At 42.2% G+C, this 24,064-nt stretch overlaps 1 protein-coding gene across 1 annotated transcript in view; it reads right to left on the reverse strand.

Moving 5' to 3' along the window:
- The window catches only part of LOC109890392 (heterogeneous nuclear ribonucleoprotein L-like), a 56,929-nt gene extending 34,440 nt beyond the window's left edge, over window positions 1-22,489 (reverse strand). Inside the window, exon 1 of the mRNA XM_020482349.2 lies at window positions 22,107-22,489. Coding sequence (XP_020337938.1) covers window positions 22,107-22,319 — 213 coding nt within the window. The 5' untranslated portion in view covers window positions 22,320-22,489. The remainder of the gene's footprint in view (window positions 1-22,106) is intronic.
- Between the last annotated feature and the right edge of the window lie 1,575 nt (window positions 22,490-24,064).

Here is a 24,064-nt window from a genome sequence, read left to right on the forward strand (position 1 = left end):
TTGCCACTAACACCTTAGCATGAGCAAAAGCACGAGAGCGTGCAGTTTTTGCTCGATGCAGACCTCGACCTTGTTTCCGGCAGCTGAATTGAAGGCTTTGTGAGGCCATACTACCTCATCTCACGATACGGTACAAAACCTGGGAGACAACCATCTGCCAACACTAAACACACAGACACACACTTTGGTTTGTCGCTGCTTGAGCAACCTTTTTGGGATAACTCTGCTAAAGACTCTTTAAAGTATTCTAGTGTAGATATAACCATTGCCTGCCACAAAGCACATCTCAAGAACCCATTGTTACAATCCACACATACACACACACATTATTGATTGGGATCCTTTTTAGATGTTATAGAACTGTCTCAAAAGGGTTCAATATAGAATAATTTGACAAACCATCCCCAAAAACAAGTAACCTCTCCAGCAGCCTTCTAAGCAAAGTGTGCACTTTAACATCAGGTGTCAGCATCAGATATCTCTTCTCTTCTAAACATGTTATATTTAGAATGATGCAGACACTCAAAGAGCAACTTATGGCAAACAGGGTTCTGTCAGAGAATAGACACTTAGCCATGTTTAACAGTGTGGTGTAACTGTAGGCTAGATACAGGGGTTGACATACTGTTTGTGTGTGTGTGTGTGTGTGTGTGTGTGTGTGTGTGTGTGTGTGTGTGTGTGTGTGTGTGTGTGTGTGTGTGTGTGTGTGTGTGTGTGTGTGTGAGAGAGAGAGAGAGAGAGAGAGAGAGAGTGCACGAGTGTGTATGTGCATGTTGGTGTGTGTGAGAGAGAGAAAGAGTGTGCATTTGTGAGAGCATGTATGTGTGCCAGGTTATGTGTGTGTATGTTTGTGTTTGTGAGAGAGTGTGTCTACACACTGTCTACACCGCCTTATGCATACCCCAGGGGTATGACCAATGCCGTCGGGGGATACGCCAAATAAAACAGGGCTATACATTTGGGTGATGTTTTTGTCTCGCCTGAGTAGCCTCGTTTCACTGCCAAAAATAAAAATAAACCATCTAGTGTTCAGCAAAATAACAACACAATGTCAAGTACAGGTAGCCAAGTCAAATAATTAACATCCAATTAACCGTTACTCTCTCGCGGGAATTCCACTAACGGTCCGTATGGAGCCAAAAGTAGCTGCTGCTCTTTCCTTTTTCTCTAAAATTGATAAATGGTCCAAAAAAAAGTAAGGCCTGTCTCCATAGAGACTCATACCAGCTCTACTGGTAGTACTGCTACTACCAGCAGTACTACACCTGCACCTGTCAACTGCACAAGTTGTTCTGCTTCCACAAGCACATTCAGTGCTAGCATCAGTAATTCTACATTTGTTGCTAGCCCAGTTAGCATGGACACTGACAGTTGTGAATCTGATGCAGCTGAAGAGCTACTGCCCCCTTACCCGGGAAAACACCCAACAACAGACAGGGACGTTGGACCATCGCAAATATGATGAGAACTACATTGATCTGGGGTTCACTTATATTGGGAGTAGTGCCTTTCCTCAGCCACAGTGTGTTATATGTGCAAAAGTACTATCTCACAACTCGATGAAACCTTCACTCTTGCACAGACATTTAGAAACTACACATGCCAAGTAGAAAAATAAGCCACAGGAGTTTTTTGAGCGAGAATTATGATGACTTTTGAGTAGTAAGACGTGTATAAAAGCAACAGATACCATTAATAAGAAGGGGCTAGAAGCGTCTTATATGGTGAGCTACCGAGTGGCTAGGACAGGCAAGCCCCATACTATTGTGGAGGACTTCATTCTTCCTGCTGCCGTGGATATGGCTGGGACAAGTCAGTGAATTCTATGCATTACAGCTGGATGAGTCAACAGATGTGGCCGGCCTGGCACAGCTCCTGGTATATGTCCGTTACGTTTATGGGGGGGTCATTTAAGGAAGACATCCTCTTCTGCAAACCACTGGAAACCAGGACAACAGGAGAGTTGTACTGGACAGCTTTGTGACATCAAGTGGACTTTGGTGGTCAAGATGTGTTGGTATGTGTACTGATGGCGCAAAAGTCATGACAGGGAGACATAGTGGAGTGGTAACGAGCGTGCAAGCAGTTGCTCCCGACGCCACTTGGGTACACTGCAGCATCCATCTATACTGCAGCATCCACCTATACTTCAGCATCCACCTACACTGCAGCATCCACCTATACTTCAGCATCCACCTATACTGCAGCATCCACCTATACTGCAGCATCCACCTATACTGCAGCATCCACCTATACTTTAGCATCTGCCTATACTGCAGCATCCACCTATACTTCAGCATCCACCTACATTGCAGCATCCACCTACATTGCAGCATCCACCTATACTGCAGCATCCACCTATACTTCAGCATCCACCAATGCTGCAGCATCCACCTATACTTCAGCATCCACCTACATTGCAGCATCCACCTACATTGCAGCATCCACCTATACTGCAGCATCCACCTATACTGCAGCATCCACCTATACTTCAGCATCCACCTATACTTCAGCATCCACCTATACTTTAGCATCCATCTATCTTGCAGCATCCACCTATACTTCAGCATCCACCTATACTGCAGCATGCACCTATACTTCAGCATCCACCTACATTGCAGCATCCACCTTTACTGCAGCATCCACCTATACTGCAGCATCCACCTATACTTCAGCATCCACCTATACTTCAGCATCCACCTATACTGCAGCATCCACCTATACTTCAGCATCCACCTATACTGCAGCATCCACCTATACTTCAGCATCCACCTATACTGCAGCATCCACCTATACTTCAGCATCCACCTACACTGCAGCATCCACCTATACTTCAGCATCCACCTATACTTTAGCATCCACCTATCTTGCAGCATCCACCTATACTTCAACATCCACCTATACTGCAGCATCCACCTATACTGCAGCATGCACCTATACTTCAGCATCCACCTACATTGCAGCATCCACCTATACTGCAGCATCCACCAATACTTCAGCATCCACCTACATTGCAGCATCCACCTATACTTCAGCATCCACCTACGCTGCAGCATCCACCTATACTTCAGCATCCACCTACACTGCAGCATCCACCTATACTTCAGCATCCACCTATACTTCAGCATCCACCTACACTGCAGCATCCACCAATACTTCAGCATCCACCTATACTTCAGCATCCACCTATACTGCAGCATCCACCTATACTTCAGCATCCACCTATACTGCAGCATCCACCTATACTGCAGCATCCACCTATACTTCAGCATCCACCTATACTTCAGCATCCACCTACATTGCAGCATCCACCTATACTTCAGCATCCACCTACACTGCAGCATCCACCTATACTGCAGCATCCACCTATACTTCAGCATCCACCTACATTCCATCATCCACCTATACTGCAGCATCCACCTATACTGCAGCATCCACCTATACTGCAGCATCCACCTATACTTCAGCATCCACCTACATTGCAGCATCCACCTATACTTCAGCATCCACCTATACTGCAGCAACCACCTATACTTCAGCATCCACATACATTGCAGCATCCACCTATACTGCAGCATCCACCTATACTGCAGCATGCACCTATACTTCAGCATCCACCTACATTGCAGCATCCACCTATACTGCAGCGTCCACCTATGCTGCAGCATCCACCTATACTTCAGCATCCACCTATACTTCAGCATCCACATACATTGCAGCATCCACCTATACTTCAGCATCCACCTATTCTGCAGCATCCACCTATACTTCAGCATCCACCTACACTGCAGCATCCACCTATACTTCAGCATCCACCTAAACTGCAGCATCCACCTATACTGCAGCATCCACCTATACTTCAGCATCCACCTATATTGCAGCATCCACCTACACTGCAGCATCCACCTACACTGCAGCATCCACCTATACTTCAGCATCCACCTATACTGCAGCGACCATGTAACACTTTTACTACATACAGAAGAGTGCTGGTTATCAAGGGGCAAAGTATTGACACGTTTTTCTTTAAATTGAGAGAAAAGATTAAAGTTTTGTTTACCAACCATCATTTTCACTTGTCTGCATGATGACGAGTTTCTCACACAACTGGCCTATCTGATGTTTTTTCTCGCCTGAATGATCTGAATCTAGAATTACAGCAACTATATTCAATGTACGAGAAAAAATTGAGGCTATGATTAAGAAGGACAACACACAGGTCTTTTCATCATTGTATGATTTTTTTTGTGTGTAAAATGAACGCAAGCTTACAGATAATGTCAAATCTGATACAGCGAGCATCTCAGTGAGTTGGGTGTGCAATTACGGAGGTACTTTCCTAAAACAGACGACACAAACAGCTGGATTCGTTATCCCTTTCATGCCCTGCCTCCAGTCTACTTACCGATATCTGAACAAGAGAGACTCATCGAAATTGCAACAAGCAGCCCTGTGAAAAAGGTATTTAATCAGAAGCCACTGCCAGATTTCTGGATTGGGCTGCTCTCAGAGCATCCTGCCTTGGCAAATCGCACTGTTAAAACACTGATGCCCTTTGCAACCACGTACCTATGCGAGAGTGGATTCTCGGCCCACACTAGCATGAAAACTAAATACAGGCACAGACTGTGTGTGGAAAATTATTTAAGACAGACTCTCTCCAATACAACCCAACATTGCAGTTATGTGCATCCTTTCAAGCATACCCTTCTCATTAACCTGTGGTGAGTTATTCACAATTCTTGATGAACAAATAAGGTTTTATATGTAAGATGGCTAAATAAAGAGCAACATTATTAATTCTTATTATTTGTTCCCTGGTCCTATAAGAGCTCTTTGCCACTTCCCACGAGCCGGGTTGTGACAAACACTCATGCTTATATTTAATACATGTATTGTATAATGTGTGTGGGGCTTACAATGATGGTAAAAAACAACATTTGAGAGTGGCTGACCCTGGTGCTAGAGGGGGTACGCAGCTGGTTGTTGAATGCTTGAAGGGGTAGGGGACTACAAAACATTTGGGAACCGCTGATCTACACCATAAAATCTACGGTAGAGATTTCATTAGAGAGGAACCAATCTAGAAACCAACAGATTATCAACTTCGAGCTACAAATATCCAATACTTTCTCTAACTGCACAGCCTGCCAGCCCAAATGCATGGAGAAAACCTTACGGCATTGATTATTCGCTCTGGCTCTATGCTCACCGCAATGCCCTGCCTGCTGAAGCACGACCTCTCCTGTCACTGGCTGGATGTGGTTTTCTGCTGAGTCAGTCACCATTCGGGCCAGACAGTCTCTTCACGCATCACTTTCCGTTCAGGTTGGGCTGAGTTGGAACATGGCCTTTTATAACGCATTAACTGTCTCAAAGCAGTTCCCCACACAAAGTTAGAATTAAATTGAGAGCAGGTTTTTTGTTGTTGTCATTGCTGGCTAGCTCACTAGCACTTAGCCTTTGGGACCAGAGCAGCAGAGTAGAGCAGAGGGTGATGCTAGCTGTAGGTCATCAGTGAAACATCCCTGACAACCGTAAAGCCTGTGGCATTAATCACTGTGGCAGTTTGTTTCACATGACGTTAGTAGGGGTCGGCGGTTTTATCGTCCGTGCCAGGCGAGACGACTATGTGTCTACCCCTCGCGCACACACACACTACCACCACCATCAGACAGAACAGAGTGGATATGACAGGAGAACAGCTATCTCATAGTCGCCGCACAGCCGCGGCAAAGGGCATTGTGTACCACCCCCCGCTCCCCTCCTTTGCCCTTTTCTCCATCTCCTTAGCAACAGGATCTCCACTTTTTGGGGGGAGGAATAAGGGGTGAGGGGGTGACAAGCTTTGACACATCCCTTTCAGTGACATTTGCGATCAAGGACGGATGTATGTATAATTACAATTTTAACATACATATTCATCATCAGTGCTTGCTACTTAGTTTCTAGGCACCCGTTGATTTGCAACTAACAGGCATTTTGGTTTTGCCGAGCGAGGGCCATTAACTAATCTCTCTTTTATTTTTTCGTCCTCCTTCTCTTCCAGAATGTTTCTCATTAAACCTGGCCTTGTCTGCTACCGCTAAATGAGAGCGGTAAACATTTGCCAGGTCAAACGCTGCACAAACAGGGCTAACAAGGCAGAAGTAATGCATAATTTATCTCGCCAACAGCCAGGGTTCCACAGAACAAACAATCTGACGAGGGAACATTTGTTTTAGTGCGGTTTTTCGAGAGTCGTCATTAATTTAACCATTCTGATAATGTCTCAGATCGCGTCCCAAATGGCACACTATTCCCTATATATTGCACTACTGTTAACCAGGGCTCATAGGGCTCTAGTCAAATGTAGTGTGCTATATAGGGAATAGTGTGTAAATATAAAATGGCAGATGAAGATTTCCTTCAGGCTGTCGGATAGAATGGAAGAAAATCAGGAAGTGCAAGTAGTGTGAAATATCTTGGGCTTTCTTTTGTCAAAAGCGATTACTTTTCTGGGGATGACATGAAAACAAGGCTCCTCTTCTACTGCATGCAACCACATTTGAATTCATATATTTTGGTCATGAACTATTAACATTGTTTTATTGAGCAAACCTGGTAGGCGGGTAGTAGAGACTGCATAACCACATTTGAAACTGAATTTGAAGATTATATAGAGAGTCATATACGTATATAACAAAGATACAACATGAATTGGTTCCTAAACGTAGATACCATTGCGTAGTAGCAGTTCTTATAATTTGTAGTAGTTGTAGTTGTAGTAATTGGTTGTAATATGGTTATATGATGTCTCCTCAACCAGAAAACCAGTTTACAACGAGAAAATGAAGTCCCCATATGCCAAAAGTTTGACACACTTTAATCACATAAAATAAAAAATGGTTCTGGATTGTTCTCCAATCAAGCATGTGGTTTAGCCGACAAATTAAATGCCCCCGTCATATTCAATTATTCTGCTCGCCACTTGGGTTTGGAAGGGCCCCATTTCTGTTAGAACAATCCTGGTTAAATATTTTATATTGTTTCCTCATGCAACAAACCCCCTCAACCCCCTTCTTCTCTGATACCCCCATGTCACATTAGTTCAGCTGCACCATCGAGAGCATCCTGACTGGTGCATCAATGTCTAGTATGGCAACTACTCGGCATCCGACCGTAAGGCGCTACAGAGGGTAGTGCGTACGGCCCAATACTTCACTGGGGCCAAGCTTCCTGCCATCCAGGACCTACAGTATATACTAGGCGGTGTCAGAGGAAGGCCCAAAAAATGGTCAAAGACTCCAGTCACCCAAGTTATAGACTGTTCTCTCTGCTACCGCATGGTACCAGAGCGCCAAATCTAGGTCTAAAAGGCTCCTTAACAGCTTCTACCCCAAGCTATAAGACTGCAGAACAATTAATCAAATGGCCACCCAGACTATTTACATTGACCCCCCACCCCCTTTGTTTTTACACTCCTGCTACTTGCTGTTTATTGTCTATGCATAGTCACTTTACCCCTACCTACATGTACAAACTACCTCGACTAACCTGTACCCCCCCCCCCCCCCACACTGACTCTGTACCGGTACCCCCTGTACATAGACTCGTAATTTTTATGTAATTTTATTGTGTGACTTTTTAAAAACTTTAGTGTATTTAGTAATATTTTCTTAACTCTATTTCTTGAACTGCATTGTTGGTTGTGACAAATACAAAATGGTATTTTATTTGATGGACAAGGCAAGACAAGGCAGATAAAGAGAGCCTAGCTCACACCACCAGACCTGGGTTCCAGTACTATTAGATCTAGTCAAATACCTCAAGCGTTTCCTCTAGCCTGCCTGGATTGCCAGATGGGTGTGGTTTCAGTCAAGATGAAGTATTTAAAAGGATTTCCAATAGTATTTGAACCCAGGTCTGCACCATACACAGGATATTGAACCCAACCATCTTTCCTGCTTTGGACAAATTAGTATTTCAGGCAGAATTCCAGAGGCCAGAAGGTGAGACAAGACGGCATTTTGAAGCTTTTGTTCTCTGCCAGTACCTATCTGTGTTTTTTCAGGTCAAGGGAGAACGTGGACACTAGTGTTTCAGGCACTCTGGGACAATATCCTTCCATTAAAACTTCTTCATGAAATATACAAACTGAGGATGAGTATACAAAACAGAGGTTTGCTTCAAGTCTTTCATATGAGAAAAGATGGACCATTGTTCATTTGGTTCAATTAAAGGCACTTCCCCCCAAAAATGTAAGTAGATAATTTCCCAAAGTCCTTGAACACAGGAGAGGAGATCTCCACTCATCTATTTGTCAATCAATTTTGGTGTGTGTGTGTGTGCCTCTCAGACACACACATACACACGCGCACACATCCACACAAACACACGGCCCAATCTTTTCAACTCCTCAACCCAGAACTGCAGAGTATGGGCATAGCAAGCAATATCCTGCACAATACATCACTTAGGGACGCCTTCGAAGCCAGCTGTCAGAAAAATACTGCATTGCATTGGCCAATGTCAACTCCCCTCCGCAGCCATGGTAATCAACAAGGTTCAAACAGTGTTAGCATCATCAGGCTAAGGCCACAGCAGACACAAACACAACTCAAGAAAGGGCTATAGTGTGATCCCTATCCTTAATGCCCTTTGATTTTATGCTGGAGGCTATTTTTGTATCCTTCTTCATTAAATAGATGGCTATTCTCTCAAACAATCATCTGGAGGGCAATTGGGAGAGCACACGACCCTGCAGTGTAATAGACACACACGCACCCATACACACACACACACAGCGCCTTAAAGGGATAGTTCATGATTTTGGCAATGAAGCTCTGTATCTACTCCCCAGAGTCAGATAAACCCGTGGATACCATTTTTATGTCTCTGCGTCCTGTATAAATGAAGTTAGAGGTATTTTCACGAGACAATGCTAACTAGCATTAGCGCAATGACAACCTAACCCCAGCGGGACTCTGGACTTTTGCCCACTCGAAGGTAGTGCGCCATCCAATAAATTATAACTCATCACTGTTTCCTCTATATGAGAGTGGGCTGGCCTTCCTTAGCTCTTCGGAGACTAAGGAAGGCCAGACTAACTAAGGTTTTATTAATAAGGCCAAACTGAGACAGCTCCCATTTAACCTGTCCATCAGACAAAAGACAACTATTGCCTGTGCTCATATTACAGGGTTTGGTTGACTGTGCTTTAGGCCCCTACAGTTCCAGTTATCAACACCTTCCGCTTGGAATGAGCTACAAAAGGCCCTGAAGTTACAGGAGCTCATCCCTTAAAATGAGTTTAAAGGTAAGATAAACACTTTGATGGAAAATTAAGTGGGGGGCTGTCGATAATTTGAACCCTAGTTGCTCCACACCTCCCCAAACCATCTTGCTGCTCAATGTGTAAATGTATGCTTTTAAACTGTAGTGCTTTGTTTTTTTATGCTGTAAAAGTGTCGGAAACTTTGTGTGCTACTACTTCGGCCAGGTCTCTTGTAAAATAGATGTTTAATTATATTGAGACTAACCTGCTAAAATAAAATAAATAAAAGAACAGAAACTGGGTGAAGGCACAACATATCCCCATCGTCCAGCTTCCCGTGCCCTTTCTGCCTATGGGCCCTGGTCAAAAGTGATGCAGAGAATAGGATGCCATTGGAGATGTACACCTTCTCTCTCCTTTCCTTCTCACCCATTCAGCCACAGAGGTTATTAATATGGATATGATTGGATTCTATGCCCTACTTTTGAAGTTACACATTGACATTCGGGAGGAATTTTCCACCGCTTTGATGATCTTCACAGACCCCCTCCCCATCTCTTTCTCTATATTGTTTTAACGTTGTGCTCGCCGAAGCTTGCTTTTATATTTTCACTTCAAAGGGGAAGCCTATTTTCACAAGGCCGCAGGCTTTTGGATTGTTTCTGTGTAGTTGCGTGCACAACAAAACTTATCAATGATCATGCGTTTTTTTGGCATGTGAAAAAAAATAGGCTTTAAAGAGACTGCGATGCGCACGGTGCATTGCAATCGATGTGTGTATTTTTGAAAATCATTCAAGGTCGTTGTCTATGATAATCCCCATATTCAAATTGATCATCAGCCTTTGACAGAAAGTTGCTTGAAAAACATGATAACTGTCCATAGATCTTATCTGATGGACCAGGGCCTGTATGATAATAATCATAATCATAATTTGGGGGTGCTTACTGTATATAGTCTTGTTTCACTATATGTACAAGTGGGTAACCTATACAGGTGTGAGGTTTTTGACATTTCCCTCTCCCCCTGAGATCTCCTCGGAGAGGGTCAGGGAGTGTCAATATAGGATCAGTTTGGCTTTTTAGATCATGATACGATTATATGGGCGGGGGGCACCTGATCCAAGAGCCGAGATGCTTTTTGGTTTCTTGATTTTTCTTCTGTGTAAAGATTCTAGTTGCATGGATGGAAAATATCCCTACATTGCTGTTTGAATATGATAATTGTTCTATTCATTTAATTCAAACAGCAGTGCAGTTACCACCATATTGCTTTTCCTCTCGTTGATTACAATGTATTCAGAGTTAATACATCCCAGTGCTCCTTTGAGAAACATCACCTTCAACCTCGAAGTTAAATAATGTCCCCACTGATCAGCATATCTTTTGAATGTGAGGTTAATAACTACTTAGTATTAGAGAGAACATGCTTTACATACATCCTAACACCACACCCACACACACGCACACACACACAGACACACTAGCCATATGCCTCAGTGGCTCAACATTGGAATGTGCCTTTGACTTCTAATTATCTCAGAAGAAAAAAGATTCTCATCCAATTTTAATTTGGGTAACATCATTGGCATGCAGGTCTGTCTGAAATGCAAATGTCCTATAATTATGCCAACGTAAAAAAGGGACAAACTTGTCAACAGATGTGGTGGAATATTCATTCTCATATCTTTACATATCAGATGAGTATTTTTAATCACTCAAACGCATAATCACCCTAATCACACGAAGAGATAACAAAACGATTGTTATTCTCATCAGACTCTGTCTAAAACATACAGGAAAAGGTGAAGAGGACCTTTACTACCAGATGAGTGAACGTGTAATGAGGTGGAACCATTCTCATGAGATGACTAACCTTGCCAGAGGCCTGAGGATTTGGGTTAACTTCACGAGCTAATGACCAGCCTTGGCTATAGCTCAGCGAGCTAGTAGTCTTGTGACACGCGAGAGACCCTGATACGAACCATGGTTGGAACCATACTGAAACAGCCATTGAAACGCAGCTATTCAATATAAACTAATGTTCCAAATGTTTCAGAAGGGCCAGTGAGGTGTGTCCGTCTCTTACTCAGTTCAGGCCATCATTAAGATGTGCCATTATGTAGCCTGGTTGCATTTCAAGCTGAAAATGGACAATAAATGCTAAGCATTTCCTTGATTATTGATTGGCAGACTTGGATGATGTTGGTCCATTGTTTTGAGGCTGACAGAAACAGTAAAGACAGTGGCCAGGATTGGTGTAGCAGTTACTGTTGCTGTCGGCTTCAGAGCACATGTACAGGTGTACCTGATGTACAGATTCATTTGATCACTCTGTTGTTGCAGAGAATCCTCCTGCACAGCGGGAAATGTAAACTTGTATTAGAGGTTTAAAAAGGCGTCTAAAGTTTGTAATTTCCACTTTAAAAAGTGAAAAATTTATCAAATTAATTACAATCCACATAATAATTCACATTTCCTGTTACTGCAGGATTATTTCCCTACATGTACATTTTAGTCATTTAGCAGACACTCTTATGCAGAAGGACTTACAATAGTGAGTGCATACATTCCTGCTGTGAGAAACTGGTCAAATTAAGATATGACATATGCAGGTGTTGGCGTTTGAATTTAGTTCGCACCGTACCCATACTTTCCTGTCTCCCTTCACTATCTCTGTCTAGTAAAACTATTTTTAAATTTTTAAATACGTAAATGCGTTTGAGAGTGATGGTGATAGTGAAGGGAAGGGCCCGGCCATACGATCTCACAGTGGGTTACATCACGGAATGTTGCCACTACAACCAAAGTCACACCTGGTTGAGGAATCTCGAGAAGGCCACCGGCTTGTTCATCATGCTGACAGACCAGCAGGATTTAGCCGAGTGCCAATATACCCTCATACTGAATTCTTATTATTTTTTGGGACTGAATCACGCTCATTGTCTCCAATACTCCAAATGCCATACGTTTTTTTTTCACTTCTATAACTGACTACAATGTCTCCTAGAAGTTGGCGGTGTGAGGGGGAATCATTTTGATATCATGGATGGTCAGTCCTTGCATCCATAGCTCTGTCTATGCACTGAGGAGTGGTTACATTTCTAATGCCCCATCCCTCAGCTTTTTACCGAAACAGGGGCGTAGAGTATGCTTTATTATTGTTTCAACTGCTGCTTGCCGCTTTAATGTAGAATCTAGTGCGGGGAAGACTGGGACCAGAAATCAGCCCAGCATTTCTAACACACCGGGATATTTTTTTCCCTCCAGGCCCCCGTTATTAGCCAAATAATGATCATTTTGCGCAAAACCCCCAATTTAGACAAGCCAAATGGGCAAAAAAATGGCCCTATGGCCAGTCCGTCTCTGATGTGCTACAGCTTTCTCCAGGTGTATCTTACTTCATCTTACTAATGGTAGTGAATCTCCTTCTACACATACAATAAGAATGCAGTACTTTCCCCAAACAGAAAATGTATAAATAAATCAGCAGCAATAACAACATATGTAATATCCTCATCTCGTCTGTTTGGTGTTCTTGCGTTGGAAAATCAAAAAATCGTATTGACAAAATGCCAACAGCTACTATATGTTAATAAAGCCTCCTCAAAATGTAAATTAGTCAGAAATGTGTCTCTGCTTCGAGCACATCCTCAACACCTGTTTCAGTAAGTGTGCCTCTCTCTGCATGACGTTTACCATGGTTAACAACACCAAAAACAAAATAAATGGTGCAGAAAAAACAACATTTCATCTCTAGGCTTCCACCTGACGTTAGCTTTGGAGAAGCATTAATAGGCGAGGGCACAGGCCTCATTTACATATACTTCAATAAACCACACAAAATAAAAAACTGTCGGGATCAGCATTAATTCCAGCGCCGGATTACATAAGACACTGACTCGCAAAAGCCAAGGAATACTAAGAAACGCCTCTCCGCCAGTATCTCTGATGTCAGAAAGGGTTGGGAGAAATAACGTCCCGCAGTGCGATGTGCCAGCTAAGTAGGGCATGTCGGGAGCTGCCACCGCCAGCCCGCCTGCCTTCAGAACTCTCCTTTTGCAAGGGGGCGAACTGCTGCTTTCAAGCTCTCCCTCTGAAGACGATGCTGAGATCACAGAGTTGCGGAGATAAAGCGCCTGTGATTCTACTCCCCCACCTCCATCCCCTTCCCTCCTGCGCCCCACCCCCACTCGAGTCTCAAAATTAAACTTGAAAAGACAGACAGGGCAGCAGAGTTAATATGGAGCTGTGCTGCCCGGTCCCTGGCTGGTTGCAGTGCAATGACGAGCAGCCAAAGTTCAGCAGCACAGCCTTGAAGTCAGGCTGGTACCCAGTGAATGTAGCCAAGTTATCGTTACTCATTGTGTATTTATTATTACTTTTATTAATACGTGTTATTACTTTATTTTATTTTATTATTTCTCTTTTTTTTTCTTCTCTCTTCATTGTTCGGAAGGGCCCGTCAGTAAGCATTTCACTGTTAGCTACACTTGTTGTTTACGAAGCATGTGACAAATAAAATTGGATTTGATTGGATTGAGAGAGTTGGCCAGACCAGTCGCTGTATGCTTATGAAGGGAGTCTCGAAGAAAATGGTGGCCACTGGCAAGGCCACAACCAACACCACCTATATCATTTCAGCCCTTGCTAATATTACCATTGAATTGCTGTTCAAAACAAATTCTGGGGTACCAGTATTGCCTCAAGAGATTTTCCATCTTGCTTTGTTTGGACTGGCACCGTAGAAAATAGGTGAAATGCACTGCAATTTTACATCTAGGCATTGCTTTGTAGGTGTGTAGCCTTAGGAAATGTTGAATAACAGTCCAAAGAAAAGAAGCGCTCTCTCACTGCGCTTGCAGAGTATCACTTATTTATTGAATGCCGACGTTTCAGCCTCACCGACCGTCATCAGAGATCTTAACCAGTATTTCCTAACACATCGCCATGTCAGTCTTGGAAGGGGGAACGGACTCGGACTCACACTATTCCCCATGTCTTACAGCAGTGGCTTCATCAAGCGCAAGCTCTTGGCATACTCTGGCCGTGACGCTGCAACTACTGCTGTACTTGTGTTCACAGGAGAGAGAGATGGAGAGAGGGATAGAGAAAGGGAGGGAGTGAAAGGGAGATGGAGAATGAGAGAAAGGGAGAGGCCCAAGGCAGAGGGGGAGGCCTCTGCAAAAGAGAGGGCGAGTTGGACAGAGAGCCTTATCCCGGTAATGAATAGGGACGGTCAACAAAGCCACCAGCAAAAATCCTATCCCTCTCTCCCTCTGCTACAGTCATCTGTTAATGTTTGCCTTTTCAATTGTTTGCACAGTGATTTCCGATGGGAATACACTTCACAGCACTAGCCTCTCAGTTCTTGTTACACTCTTCAATTGGACAGTAGTACTGTTTTCCTGTTTTTAGGGACAATAGCTTTAGGCGATCTCAACATCACGGCCATCTTTACAGACTAGGTTTCAAAATGTGTATTTCTGTGGCATTACAGCTCTAGCATGGTCCCGTATCTCTTTGCGCTGTCATGCTAACGGCCATAGCACTAGAAACACAGAGGCAGAAAGGTTGACTGCATATTCAATTCAAATTGAAATCTCTCTTTTTAAAGTCATCCTCCCCCCCACCTTCCTCGACTTTTCCTAAATAAGTCTATTTAACGCAGGTATGTTCCGCAGAGCATCAAATCCTCTTGCAGAGTCACATGCAGGTAAGACGTTTTGATTTCTAGATATTATCAGAAAGAGCAGATTCCGAAGTTTCCAAAACACTGACCTTTGACAATAACTCTCAAGATTGAAGAGATTAGCTCTATTTCAAAATGTCACTTTTTCAGAGAATAGCCCCTGTTCCATGCACTACACATAATGAGCATGTGGCAGCAGGGAGCCTACAACAACTTCATGAAAATGCCATTGTGTTCTTTGAATTTATGTATTCATTTATTCTAATGTTATCAAATACCTCCACAAACACAACCAAATAGCATATACGATAGCATATATGAAATGTGCCTATTAGACTTATACTTGAATGTCTCAGTCAAAATGACCGCTCATTGGCTCAAAGCGGGGTCCCTGCTTTTCTAGTGATAGGAGTGCTACGGAGCACAAACAGTTCTGGGATTAGACTGCAATACCTCATTTTCCCTACTGATTTGGGAGCAATACAAAAATGATATCAAATAGAAAACAGTCCAATAGTTACAGTGTTCATAGAAAGACATTCACAGCGGGCATAGCTGCCTCGCTGCCTCACAGCTTGACACTTATGGGGCCAGCTAAGCTACTGGAGGAAAAGGAAGAGACAATAGATCGAGAGACTGAAAGAGAATGGGGAAAGGTGGAGAATTTCGTTACACTCAGGCTTCGGCTGAGTTTAAATCATAAGCTCCTAAGTGACTCCTGATAACATCAGCACAGTGGGAATCTGCCCAAGAGCCTGTCAGCAAGGAAGACGAAGAAGAAGAAGAAGAAGGGTAGGAGATAGAAAAAAAAATGACGATAATGATTCACTTCAAACACCACCCTGGGAGCATTAAGCCTTCCCACTACAGCTCAATGAATTTAGGAGAGAGAGACTGAGAGATAGAGAGAGACAGACAGAGAGCGAGACAGAGACAGAGAGAGAGACAGAGACAGAGTGCTGGAAAGCAAACAGCGAAGCTAAGAAAGATAGCATCAGTTGAACACTTCCTCTGGTGCGTGGAAGTCAAAAGGAAAGAAGAAAAAAATGAGCCACAACCACTTTAATATAAGCCATCTTTGGCATCTTCAGCATCTGTCGTAGGTAATAGTATTTCTTAAGAGGTCAACAGATGCTTGCGTTGTAACTACCTTGTGGTGGAATGTGGAAAACAAGCGTACTAGACTGAGCGAACAGAATGACACTTAGCAACACAGACATGTTCTTCAACCTTGACAGTGTTGATTGCTGGTTCGTCAAACATGAAACTCCTTGGAGTCTCCTTTATCTCAGCTCAAACGTAGGTTTTTAGTTTCTAACAACTTTACATCGCTCCTTGAATGTAACATATTTTCTAAATGATTCTCTTTTTTTATTGTGTAATACTAGATTACCGATTGCCTGTCCCTGACACTCATCTTTATGACAGGATAAAAGCATACGATTTCAGATTTTATTTTGATCGAAGACAACACATTGGGATTGGATCACTTTCAATGCAAACCAGCATACTTTATACAGGTACAGGCCAAGACAAATACTGATTGGTATACTTCAGTCTGCCTCAGAATGACAGGATGTCAGGAGGCAGAGACTGTGGGTTCAGCCCATCTGTGACAAATGGGCAATTCTACGGCGACAGAAAGACGCCAAGACTCTGACTTTTCCACTTTAAAAGGATGCCAAACAAAAACAATTGATTTCAAAGTTAAACAAACCATACAACTCAAGGACTTTCAACAGAACATTTGACAAAAACAGATTTAATCGAAAAACTGTGAAGAGTAACAGAATGACGTTTTCCAACAACTCTATCAAATACTGCATCTAATCCAAAGTAATATTCAAAGATGTCTGCATAAACAATGGGGTGTCAGATATGATATGACACCTTGACTTTGATCCAAATCTATTTTGGTTATTGAACTACAGTAAGTGCAGTGGATTAACACCCAGTAACAGAATGATGGTAGCAGAGTGACATCATTGGTCCAGCCCTGGTCGGTACTATACAGAAATGCATGGTGGTGTTTCCTGAATAGGTACACAAAGCTAGAACAATGATATTTCCTCCTTTGCATGGTTGGGTATTATTCTACACACTAGCTATTATTATAATGAGCTCAGACCCCAAATAATACCACATTTGGTTGGTCCGAAACGGACCAAATCTGTGCCAATCATAGACGTCTATGTTTCACAAGTTTGGACATCCCAGTACAACACAGTAGAGCACAGTACAGTACAATACAGTGGAGTTCAGTACAGTAAAATACAGTGGAGTTCAGTACAGTACAGTTTAGTAGACTATAAGCTAGTTTAGTACAGTAAAGTACAGTACAATACAGTAAATTATACTGTACTTTACTTGTGTGCTCTACTGTGCTGTACTAAACCATTATCTACTGTACAGTAAAGTACTGTACTTTATTGCACTGACCAATACTATACTCTACTGTAGTGTATTGTGCTGTTCAAACATGAAGCAGATGTCTATGATTGGTCCAGATTTGAACTGACCATATTTTCACTACTTTTCAATGTCCATGGATGTCCGGTGTCGGTCAGGGCTCAGTGAGTGAGAGGGCTGGCTACAGTACATGGAAAGAGAGGGGGCTCATGGGTAGGTGTCAGTGGTGACGGGGGAAAGATCTATACAGTTACATATTGGTATATTATTTGACGATATATCGTATAGTAACGTTTGACAATATCGCAATAGAATTGTTTGCGCTAGTTTGCTGTACCGGCACAAAAACTCCAGTATTTTTCCTTCATAGCTTGTTCTCCATCTTCTTTTTAAACAGGAAGCCAATTTGTTTTGGGCACTTTTAGTTCCATGACTGATCAAAGCTAGTTTTCTCATGGCTCACTCTTGTCCCTCCGCAGCAGACATGTGGTGAGCAATATGTTTGGAACATCGCATCGCAATAAATCACAGTATGGAATTGCAATACATATAGAATTGTGAGAATCGCACTACATATCATATTGGCATCTAAGTATCATCATAATATCGTATCGTGAGGTCCCTGGTAATTCTCAGCCCTAAGTGTCAATAAGAGCTGGAAGTGGTGACATTAACTGGAGAGAGAGTAGATAGACAGGGAGAGGAGAGAGGGAGGTGGTGTCCAGACTGTTTTCACACTCTTGGTTTGACCATGAGACAGAAGGAGAAAGTAAACAGTAATGGGCTGAACATAACAGTATGCTAGTGGAAGGGAGGACAGTAGAAGGTAACCCAACTGTGGTTTGAGACTACTATAAATTTTCATTGCAGCCATTTCAGTTCAGTCATTCTGTTACTGATTTGGTAACAGAATAACACACTATAATCACATAATAAATCATAAACCAAGTGTTATCCGCAAAAACACTATAACTAATTAGCAGGTCTACCTTTACAGTACGTGTTACTTCTGTGAACTTTCATCATCCTCCCTCCTCATGAAGGACAGAAATGAGAAAATATCTTAAAGATATGTGGTGTTTTGGTAACAGAATGACAAGACACTAGGCAATATTTTTTAAACTTACAGATGGCAAATCATTTTGGCAAAACTAAATATAAATGATATTAGTTGGTAGGGGGACATTACTTCAGCATTATTGTGTTTTGGTGTATTTCTAATACCCTTTAAGACTGTTTCTGCTGGATGTTTTCGAAGATCCATTTTCTATCTGTTTGACCAGAAATCAAAGCCTTTGCTTATTCCTCATTTTTAAGATGGAAAATGTAGAGACATTTATTTATGCCTTAATTTCTCAAAAGGTATTTACTCTTAGATGTCATTTGACACCCAATTTGATGTGCTCCTGTGAACTTCTCATGTCAGTGCTAATGGGTCTTTTTACATTAAAATTCCCAAATCTAGTGAAGGAAGTAGACCAGACACTGGTAAATTAGCCTGGTCCTAGATCCGTTTATGCGATGTAGAATAAAATAGAATAACTTTTAGCAGAAATGTAAATACAAGCAAGGCACTCAAACTCATTTACAGTAAAATAATTACACATGTACAGTACATTGGAAGGGGATATGCAGAGCAAAGTTTTGAATTGAGAAAATGTACGTTTGTAGCGTTCGATCTAATGTCCGCAGTTAGTATGGATATTGGAATATAGTCCCAGTCAAAATTCTCCCAGAGCTGTGTCACCCAGATCCACACTGAAGCTAATTTCTTAGCTAAGCTACCGCAGCTTTGAAAACAGGTTTCATGCAGCCCAAAGCTGAGGCTTTAGTCACACTGGTATGAGGTGCAGTTTGTAACATGCTATATTCTGTGGAAATCATTAATTCCTTGTCACAAAATGCAAACATTGCCATCTTTTGTGTCCACAAAATGCCAAACGGTTATACACCGAAACCCCATGAGGGACTGTATGCCTCCCAAATGGCACCCTATTCCCTATATAGTTCACTACTTTTGACCAGGGCCCATATTTCTGTGGTCAAAAGTAGTGCACTATATAGGGAAAATTTTGCCATTTGGGAGATCCATCCCGGCATCTGAACAAAGCTCTGCCTCGCACCCAGATGTTTATCAGCCAGGGCCCTTGGCTTTATGAGATAGTGCCGTAGCGTCGCGCCATAGTGGCATTACTACCATCCACGAGACCACGATGTAATTCCCTCTTTGCATATGCCAATGGGATACGATTAAGAATGCAAACTGCACCTCGATCTATCTCTCCCTATCAAACACACCCACGAGGCTCATTGTTAGGCACGTAATAAAAATGTTAATGTTCTATTGAGCCCCGATAAGGCCTACCGCCGCCCACCTAGGCTCTTCTGATGTGCTTGTCAGGGCTGCGGATCACTTTCACATAGGGGACGCTATCTGGCAGCATTCCAAATGGCACCCTATTCCTCATATAGTGCACTGCTTTTGACCAGGGCCCTGACATTTGGGATGCAACGGCTGCCATTGCCCAAACTGAGGAGCTATTGTTGCAAAGCCAAGTAGGAGATTGATATACCAATAAAAAAAGTGTAGCGAATTAAACCATATAGGAAGTCTCCACTTCCCCCTTCCTCGTGCCAATAAAAAATGATAGACAATCAGTTACCAGAGGGTGATGGTGATAATCCGATTAACAGGCAGGCTATTAAAAGAGGAGCGGAAGTAACCGTAGCAACATGCTACTGTTGAACACATGAGAGGGTGTGATGTCATGTGTTATACCATGGTTGAAAAGTGTTTCCCCTTGATTAGACTCTTATTGATAATCCTTTAACGGACAATCTGTCAAAAGGGGAGCGGTGCTACCGTTGAACACAGGGGAGGTGTCAATGTCACGTATACTCCCTCTCCGGTCTCTAGGTCACCCGGCTGCTGATTATCCCGCACACCTGTCACCATCGTCTCGCGCACCAGCGCCTCATCACACTCACCTGGACTCCATCACCTCCTTGATTGTCTTCCCGATATCTGTCACTCCCCTTGGTTCTTTCTTCAGGTGTTACTGACTCGGTTTCATGTCGGTGCGTTGGTTGTGGCTATTGTTTTGTTTATTTATTAAAACACTCACTCCCTGTACTTGCTTCCCGACTCTCAGGGCGCTCGTTACAGTCAAAGCATGCCAAAGAGGAAAAGTGTTCCCTCTTTTTTAATTTTTTTTATTTCACCTTTATTTAACCAGGTAGGCTAGTTGAGAACTCTTGATTTAACTCTTTATTAAATTACCAATTTGAGGCATCAGGGCGAAATACAAAAATCTATTTTATTTTATTAACTCTTATTTTACTAAGTACTAGGTTGACTAAGGACACATATTATTACAGCAACAGTTTGGGGAAGGATATCCAATATCCAAGATTGAGAACATTTGGGACAGTTTTTCAGACACAGATTAGGCAGAGTCTTGGACTAAAATGTGCTTTCAATTGAAAATATCCATTGAGAATGTTTTTTTACTCCAGGACTAGGACAGAAATGTTTAAAATTAATGTTTCATTTATTTAGACTGTGGGTCTTTAAGAAATGCAAGGAGGAACACACTGGATTTCTTGGCAGCCCACAAAGGTACGGACTGGTCCAAAGATTGAACAAGAGTGTGTGTTTTCGGTTGATTGGACGAGTGATAGCGCTATCTGTGGCTTCACAGGGAGCAGCAAATGTCAAATACGGCAAGATAAGCAGTGCTCAACCAGGCAGACTCCATGACCACTTTGTATTCAAATAGTTACATTTCTCTTACTACTCTCTCTGGAGATGGACCTGATGCAGCATGTGTGATTTGGAATCATAAGCTAACCCTCCTGTATTTCTCATAAAGTATCCTAGACCACAAATCTAGAATACTTAGGGTTTTGAAGTCTATTTCAGCATGTGGATAAACATATATGTTCATAGTTTTGTATATAACCGTGTAAATACATATTTATGAGAATAATACTATGTTGTGACTGTGAATGTGAATGTACGTACTTCAGAGCATCTCTGTCATACTCTTTGGTGAAACAATGTTAGCCTTGGGTGAGAAATGGGATATGGTTCTTCACAGTGACATTCATCCAAATGTTATAATAAATATTTTAAGCCCCAGTTCATAGCGTTTGTCTAAATTTAGTTAAGCTAAGACACCCACGGATACATTTCTTCAGGGGGTAGTCTCTAAATCGATGGTAGCCTGCGTATTATTTGTCTCATTATTATTAAGACAAAATAGATTTCAAGCCGCCAGACTGTCGGGGACACTAATGTAAAATCAAATTACGGGGTAACGAAGTTAAATAGCGTGCTTCGTTCGGCAGAGAACTCCCAAGTCTTGTGTTCTGATAGATATGAGCTACACAGCTCCACACACTTTCTATGGACAATTTTAGATCTTTCATTTTTATTTTGTAAGCTTTCTAAAGAAAATTGCGAGATATATTGGACACAAAACTAAATTGTCATTATTGGAAATCAGTCCTTAAATAATCAAGTAGCCTAAAGATTCTCAGAACTGCAGCTGGATCAAAGGCCCATCTGTCAATACAAGTCAAAAAAACTTTATTGAAGACTGTCACTTGCCCAGAGATAGAGATAGATAGAAAACAACACTGACTTGTTTCTTTGAATATGGTCATTGATGATGCTCACTTTCTTTTTCAAAGCCAAGCATCCATCTAAGGAACATAAGACAATGGGCAATGTTATGTCTACACCCACCTTTCTTCCAGACCCATATTTTTTTGTTGACCACCGGGCCCGGTTTTCCCCGGCGGTCCCCGTAGCATCCTCCTCATCTCCTAGTAGCCCCGCGGAAGCTGTATCTGAATCCTCCCCCTCCTCCAAATCCTCTCCCTCCTCCACATCCATCGTCTTGAGACGCTTAGGCGCTCTCTCGTATTCCCCTTCCTCGTATTCCTCAATGAGAGACATTGTTGATGAATAGCAACAATTTTTTGGTATTATATTAATTCAACACCTGAGAAATAAATCACAAAAAGCAGTCCGGAAAGTTGCATGCACGTGGCTCTAAAACAGAATGTCGACCAAGCGAACTAGAATTCTGACAGCTGTGCGCATTGACGGTAATGCCACCCTCCAATACGCCCCCTTCTTGTGCGTGCACGTTCACTCTTTTTTTCACATTGCAGATTTTCTTCCATTGGACAACCTATGCTTCTGTTCTGAATATAGTCGTTGATTGGCTATGGTGGTTAGGCGTAAAAAGCGAATATATGATAGAAGCTTCTGTATCGCGGAAGACGAGCCACAGTCTGTAGTCTACGTGCATACCATCAAAGAGTAGAACACTAGGCCTAATTAAAAGGTAAACAATGAAGCAAATGTATCCCATGACACTTCACATTTTAGTCATTTAGCAGATGCTCTGACTTACTGGAGCAATTATAGTTACGTAACCGACCTACCCAGTTAGCTCAGGAATTTCGAACCAGCGACCTTTTTAACAGCTAGGTGACCTGCCGCCCTACTTTCACATGCAAATAGCACTTCATTTCGATAGGCAATCCATAGGCTATTGGTCAAGTACTATTCTGTTATTACTATGTACTAGTACAGTAGTATTAGACTTAGAACTACACAATGAAGAAAACAGTCTAGTTGTTTCAACTAATTATTAAGTAACTGGATCCACGTGTTAGGCCTACCTGAACTTAAAAAAATATTTGGAGCAAACTTAGCTCCCAAATGTATTTGGGAATCTTACCTAAAAAGGCTGTGGAACCAGCAGGGTTGGAATAATGCAGGGGCTTACCGGGGCTGAAGCCCCTGGGCCCAGGCCAGTGGGGGGCCCAAGAGGTAACACTTTTGTATTTAAGTAAACAAATATATATATATTTGTATATATATATATATATATAGTACCAGTCAAAAGTTTGGACACAGCAAACATTCCAGGATTTTTCTTTATTTTTACTATTTTCTATAATTGTGAGGACACCAAACAATGAAATAACACATATGGAATCATGTAGTAACCAAAAAAGTGTTAAACAAATCAAAATATATTTTATATTTAAAATTCTTAAAAGTAGCCACCCTTTGCCTTGATGACAGCTTTGCACACGCTTGGCATTCTCTCAACTAGCTTCATGAGGTAGTCACCTGGAATGCATTTCAATTAACAGGTGTATCTTGTTAAAAGTTCATTTGTGGAATTTCTTTCCTTCTTAACCCTTTCATGCATGAGTTCCAAATATCTCTAACGGTCGTACCAGCGTGAGTTTTTTAATCCACGTGATGTTAGAACGTTCCCTCCATTCCAGAATGTGATTGTTACACAACAGTACATTTAATCCGCGCTGCCCTTAAACCAAGGAATTTAGACAGCTTTTATTTCAACCTCAATTTCAAATTATTTTCTAACAAGTTTTTATTTTCTAAGAACAGTTTGAATTGAGGTGTGTTCCGCCTCCGCATTCATTTACATAAAAATAGTCATTTTTACTTTTGCGGACAACTTCTTTTTTGGGACATTTCTGACCCCGACAAAATTCCCCAAGCACTTCCCAATTGTTTGTGCAGTTCAAGTCTGCAGACATTTGCGCTTCTTCTGTCAGAACAGGATCTGCACACGTGTTCACATTTTCCACCTGTTGCCCGCATCGCAGTCATTGTTGTTTTAGTTACTAATAATAACTTTGGAAATGTGTGTGTTT

The sequence above is a fragment of the Oncorhynchus kisutch genome, linkage group LG1 (assembly GCF_002021735.2).
Source record: "Oncorhynchus kisutch isolate 150728-3 linkage group LG1, Okis_V2, whole genome shotgun sequence".
NCBI classification, from domain to species: domain Eukaryota; kingdom Metazoa; phylum Chordata; class Actinopteri; order Salmoniformes; family Salmonidae; genus Oncorhynchus; species Oncorhynchus kisutch.